The following is a 6,000-nucleotide window of genomic DNA, read 5'->3' as shown; positions in this document are numbered from 1 at the left end:
CTCAGTCGGCCCCCCCTTCCCCCTGCTATCATCATGAAGGTCAAACAAACACCTTAACCTGCATCCTAAACTATGATTGTCATTTATTACCTCTCAGCATGTATCTGCAGTACCAAAAACGGCCACAGGGGAGCGGCGCTGTACCGGATGGGAGTCGCATCATCCTGCAGGCGTCTGTTAGACTGAGCCAGTGTCAGCGAGTCATTAAAAATAAAGTTCAAACACAGAACCACTCACTGAGTCACAAACACAAACGAAGCTCCGGCACACAAACTTTATTTATGTTTTATTCATGCTCAGCACATAATCAGCTGAGAGGTGCCTCTCAGGTAAAGGGGGCGGGGCCTCACAGATTGTTGTCTGTCCACTCCTTCATAGCTTGGGTGCAAGCGTTGGCCTGGTGACTGTTTGCTCCACTGCTGCGTTTGACCCATTGATTGAAGCTCTGCGGATTTCTGTCATGCACCAGGTACTGACCGAGGAGGCCAGAGGCCTGAAAACACGAAAAACACACCATCCAATCAGACAGCTTTAAAAAGGAAGCTGAGCTGTAATGACCACCTACAATCACTGAGACAAACAGAGGCTGGAGACTGAGGGTCAGGAACAAGAAGATTGGTTTAAAGGACAGGACATGAGAGAGAAATAAGTGCAAACAGGAGCAGGATATGACCGATGTGAGGCACACAGGAGGCATTTCAGAGGAAAGGGAAACCTATGACAACGTTCATGAAGCAGGAAAACAAAACCTAAAGTCTGACACACAGAAAATACCACACATGAATAAACACATCAGCTCTTTCGGTTTCCTGAAAGTGAAACTCCTCTGACAGCTTCAGGAGAGAGTTCAGGAATTTATATGATTATATATTTATAACAGGGATTAAAAACAAAGAATAGCAAAAATCAAGTTAAAAAAAGTAAAAGTCAGACTGACGTTGTGTGAGAGAGAGAGAGGTTCAAACTGTATTTATAAATAATATGTACGTTATAAATGTAAGAAAAACACAGCATGAAGGTGAAATGCAGAGATCTGTTTGGGATCTTCTGCCTGACAGGTGACAGCTCGCTCCCCTGTCACAGGCGTTTATAGTTCGTTAAAGTTGTTCATGTCCAAAAACCAAATTCTGCTTTTTGTGTGTGTTTTGTGCACCTTGCTGATGCCCTCCCTGTTCAGCTCCCTCCCCAGAGTAGGTCCGATTCCTGGCACCGCCGTCACCGGTTTCCCTGCCATGGGCTCACTGACGAAGGTGCGGTGCTTCTGAGTGCTGCTTGACATCCTGAGAAGAAAACAGTTTCATTAACGCCTGCTGCAGGTTTATAACATGAGACAGCTCAGCTCCATCCATCCACATCATTATTATTATTATTAATATCATCATCACTATCATTTTTATTATTAATATTATTACAATTATTATTATGGAACTCTGAGTCCTGTTCCTGCATTTCATGATGCAGATTTCACTGAGCTCTTCACACCTGAGAATCCACAGCTTTGATTATTTCCGAGATGAGGAGTCTAAATATCTCGGGGTCAGGTTCACGAGTGAGGGGAGTGAGACTGACAGACTGATTGGGACAATCCCCACCCTGAGCTATGGTCCCTGAAGTGTGGCTGGGCTTGGCCTTAGAGATGAGGTCAGGACTTGACAGAGCCTCCCTGAGGGAGACAGCCTCCCGGGTTCAGCTTGTTGTTATAGCTGGAGGAAAAGCCCAGGAATGAGAGCGCGAACCTGGCCATTCATGCTTTGATCCAGTATCCAAAAATGGATTTTGAACCTCATCTTTGGCCCTTTGCCCTCACTCCAAAATGGACACAGCAGATGGCCACCTCTCCAAATCACAGATATTCCATGAAATATACTTGAAAGTACATAAAGTGCTACCTTGACTTAAGAGGTTTTGAAAGAGCCGATTTTCTCCTTTGAGCTGAGAGCTAAAGTTCCGATATCCCACCACTAACCGGTCCAGCGAACGTGGCTACACACGAACAAAGTGTGCTCGACTTGGTGAAGCACTCGGAGGGAAGCACCTCCGCCTGCACCTACATGTAGCAAAGCAATTACGGTGTTTTGAGTCCGAGACTGTTTTTACTCGGGAACATTAATGTGACACACGAGTAGTTTGATTTAGGAGCTCCGTCAGGGGACGGATGAAAGTCGCTGAAGATACACGAGACGAGAAACGAGCGTCAACAATATTTAAACTACGAAAGGAAAAAGAAGCCAAGAGTTAAAATGCTTCAAAATAAATGTTCAAGTTCACATGTTCTTTTTGAGGTGCAAACGAACCTGTTTCAAAGTGATTGCAGATATTGTCCTCGTGAAATTCACCTGCTGTCACAGATATCCGCGCGCTCACCCCAAAAAAGGAAGCGACAAGAAAATGAGGATGAATCTAGAACTTTAACAACCCCCCCCCTCTGTGGGAGGAGCTAAAAGACGGTGTATGCAGCTCATCGCAGCTGCATTTCACTGGCTGTATCCCAATTCAGGGTCTGCAGCCTTAAAGACCGCATTTTAAGGCCGATTATGTCACCGCGACGTGCCGAAGGCTGTGGGTTTCTCAAATCAAATCACTTTTATTGTCACATCACATGTGCAGGTACACTGGTACAGCACATGTGAGTGAAATTCATGTGATTGAACTCTGTGTCAAATACTGAGCTTCAGTAAAGATTCAAGTTGCAGTTATTTATATGTCTTATCACCTTAAATCTTCACTCAAAGACAAGTATCTTTGACAGTGAATATATAGGTGTATCATATATAAGAGACAAATATTGTTCGTTTAATATGTTGGCATTATTACATTTGGGAAACGAAGAACAGCTTTAATAATTGACCTGTTAATAATTGAGCTGCTTTACGTTTCTCAAGTGTTGCTGGCAGTGGTGGTCCTAGCCTGTTTGGCGCCCTGGGCGAACACTCCCTCTGGCGCCCCCCCACACACACACATACTTATATGAAGAGAGAGAGAGTATGCATAGTATGCAAACGGCTATTAAACAGACATCATAATTCGTCATACAATGAGAACAGGACAAATCAACAATTGACACTGACTGATTAAAATTATATTATTGTATATATTGTTTGGAGTTTAGTCTGTTGCTGTTACTATTTTTACCATTTCTTCTTGGAGGAACTGTAACCCACATAATTTCCTTAGGTATTAAGAAAGTATTCTGATTCTTAATGTTTTGGGATACATGACCTGCCATTATCCAATGACACATCTGCTTACCTGTATCTTTTGCTCGTTTCTCCTTGTAGGAGCCATAATTAAATGTATTGAATTTTAATGATCACTGGGTTTTCATTTGTTTGGTTGCTATGGTGATGGGCGTTGTCAAGCTGTCTTTCACTGGTTTGATTTTGACAGAGATGAGGGCTGGTAGCCGTAGTTTTTGTTGACTGCAGCACAACGAGTTTCCCCTTGTTGAGCCTGTGATATTTTAAGAGTTTAAATCCCAACCAATCACATTGCTCTGTGAACTTTTCAAGCACTTTAATAAACAAGCAAGCAATTCCACCTCTATTATTGCGTAAAGTTGACAGCGTGTGAGGCAAATAGGCAGGCTCAGTCCCCCGGCACTCCTCCTCTTGTTTTCTCTTTTTTTAAAAACTTTAAAAACGGGTTGTGTGTGAGACTTTAAATCAACAAAATATAAAATATACATTTAAATTGTTATTGATCCCTTTACCCCTGGTCCTAAAGTATATATTTATTTTCTTACTCTTCTTATATTTATTGTTTGTTTACTTGCACTGCTGTAACTGGAGCCTCGTCGTCTCGTCTCTCTATATACTGGACTGTATGTAGTGGAGATGACAATAAAGTTTACTTTGACTTCAGCAGCGCGCAGGCGCACCGAGGGCTCTCGCGCTCACTTTTCTCGTATAGAATTTTCAAAAAACATTGGTGCAAATTATAAGTCTGTATCATAATGTCTGGTGTTTTCGTGTTTGTTGGTTTGTTTTTATTTTGAGAGTTGGTTATTAGATGCTGCTCCAGCCAGCCAGAGAATCCCCCGCCGCCCCTTCCTCTCCTCCCTGTGCCGCAAGTAGCAGGCGCACCTTGCAAACGGAGGGCGCCCTTACTCCCAACTAATGGGCGATAGAAAACCGATCGGTGCCTATGCCATCCCCAATATGCACTGGCATGATGTCGGGCAGCACGAGTACGAGCAATTTTTTTTTTTTTTGTTTGCCGATGCCCGTGATGCCGCCCCCCACCACGATGCCGCCCCGGGCAACCGCCCGTATCTAAAACCGCTACTGGTTGCACCTTGGAAGCAGGTGAAGTTGAGCCAGGATTTTTTGCTGTGATTATTACATTTGGCTCAAAGCTTACATATATGTGTAAAAAGCAAATGTACAAGCTGTGAAAACTGTTTCTGATAGAATGAAGAGTAGACTGATATATGAAATATTCCTTTATTGGGTGAGAAAATCAGACCATGTCGTAACTGCTCTAAGTCATACAGAATAGATATCAGAGCCTTAAACAGGCTGACTTCTGCTAAATGGGTCAAACTGGGCAGAAAGTACACAAACACATAACATCCTTATAGAATATGATGTAACACTATAGACACTACTTACCTCAGAATATATAAAGCATATAAACAATTACAGCAATATGATGCAACAAACACAGCAGTACTACTAATCCAAAATACTCAAAGCTTCATAGAACTGAAACAAACATTTATTTTTAGCTCCATTCTGCTGCTGATACATACTTTAGGTTTCTGAATATTAAACTTGTTACCGCCTTTCATAGTGTGTAACTTGAAGGCCCTGAGTACTTTCTCCCACACTGAAAACACTTAAATGATAAAATTATTTTAACATTAGCTAATAAGACTGATTCAGGACTAAGGTTATTATTGTTAACTAAAGCTAACGAAATAACGAAAACTAGAAGTGAAAAAACATTTTCGTTAACGGAAATAAAAATAAAAGCGAAAAAAGGAAAACTAACTAAAACTGTAATGAGTGTTCACAAAACTAACTAAAATTAACTGAATTCATAGCCAAAATGTGTTTAGTTTTCGTTTATGTGTGCGTGTCATACAATAGTCAAGGGTAAAAAAGAAGTTTAGTTTCCAGGTTTTTTTCTTGCTGTGTCTCATTACGCCAGCAGGTGGCAGTACGTTAGTCGAGTCGTCTGTGTCGCTGCTCCGTCCACGCGCAGAATCATGTCAGGAAAAGTCTGGAGAAAGCGCCAGTGTCCAATTTGGGATTACTTTGAATATGACTGTGTTTTGGATAAAGCAAGTGTCTTGTAGTGGAACGAGACAAATTATGAGGAACATTTCTAAAGGGAAAAAATCCCACAAACCTTAAAGTGCACTTGAAAAGCTCACACAAGAAGGCTAACCTAGCCTAGCTTACCTTGAGAAGGTAAGGGAGCACGCCCAACCCGCATCCCCAGAAACAGAAGCTAACCCCAGGCAAGGCAGCGTGATGCATCCCGAGACAACAGGACTGGGACATCTACATAACTGTTTGAGTCAATTGCCTTAACACCCGGTGCTGCAAGAGTTAATAGTCTCATTGGGGCCAAGATATACTTTTTATAGTTGCCTGGTATCAACGGTTGTTCATCTACCCTAATTTATTTATTCATTTATTTATTGAATGTGAGTTGTCTGTCTCTGCGTGTTAGCCCTGCGACAGACAGGCGACCTGTGCAGGGTGCAGGGTTTGGTAGCTGGAATAGCAACATACCCACGGATAAGCAGAAGAGAATGACTGATATGATGAAACTGGGATTTTGTTACACTTTATTGCAAACACAACTAAAACTATAACTGAAACTAATCAAAACTAAACTGAAACTAAGGAGTTTAAAAAAATAAAATAAAAACTAAACTAAACTAGCAAACAATTGGTAAAAACTAATTAAAACTAATATAAAATTGAAAATCTGAAGTCAAAACTAAATAAAAATAAAAACTAATGAAAATTGCAAAACTATTAAAACCCT

At 41.5% G+C, this 6,000-nt stretch overlaps 1 protein-coding gene across 1 annotated transcript; it reads right to left on the bottom strand.

Annotated features, from left to right (window-relative positions):
• Positions 1-259: 259 nt before the first annotated feature.
• Positions 260-2,415, bottom strand: LOC102076719 (barrier-to-autointegration factor-like protein). The gene is made up of 3 exons (XM_019354361.2): positions 2,337-2,415; positions 1,154-1,280; positions 260-493 (listed from the first exon to the last, which is right to left on the bottom strand). The coding sequence occupies exons 2-3, from the start codon at positions 1,277-1,279 to the stop codon at positions 347-349; spliced, it is 273 nt and encodes a 90-aa protein (XP_019209906.1). The 5' UTR covers position 1,280; positions 2,337-2,415; the 3' UTR covers positions 260-346.
• Between the last annotated feature and the right edge of the window lie 3,585 nt (positions 2,416-6,000).

The sequence above is a fragment of the Oreochromis niloticus genome, linkage group LG3 (genome assembly GCF_001858045.2).
Source record: "Oreochromis niloticus isolate F11D_XX linkage group LG3, O_niloticus_UMD_NMBU, whole genome shotgun sequence".
Classification (NCBI taxonomy): Eukaryota; Metazoa; Chordata; class Actinopteri; order Cichliformes; family Cichlidae; genus Oreochromis; species Oreochromis niloticus.
Note: the sequence above shows the minus strand (reverse complement) of the source record. Positions and strands in the feature narration are given on the sequence as shown.

What these genes read in the sequence shown, in the direction of transcription:
- LOC102076719 (XM_019354361.2), bottom strand. Translation starts at nt 1,279, where the DNA reads ATGTCAAGCAGCACTCAGAAGCACCGCACCTTCGTCAGTGAGCCCATG. An exon ending in ACAGGGAGGGCATCAGCAAG is followed by an intron (nt 494 to 1,153) that starts GTGCACAAAACA and finishes TCGTGTTTTCAG; the next exon opens with GCCTCTGGCCTCCTCGGTCA.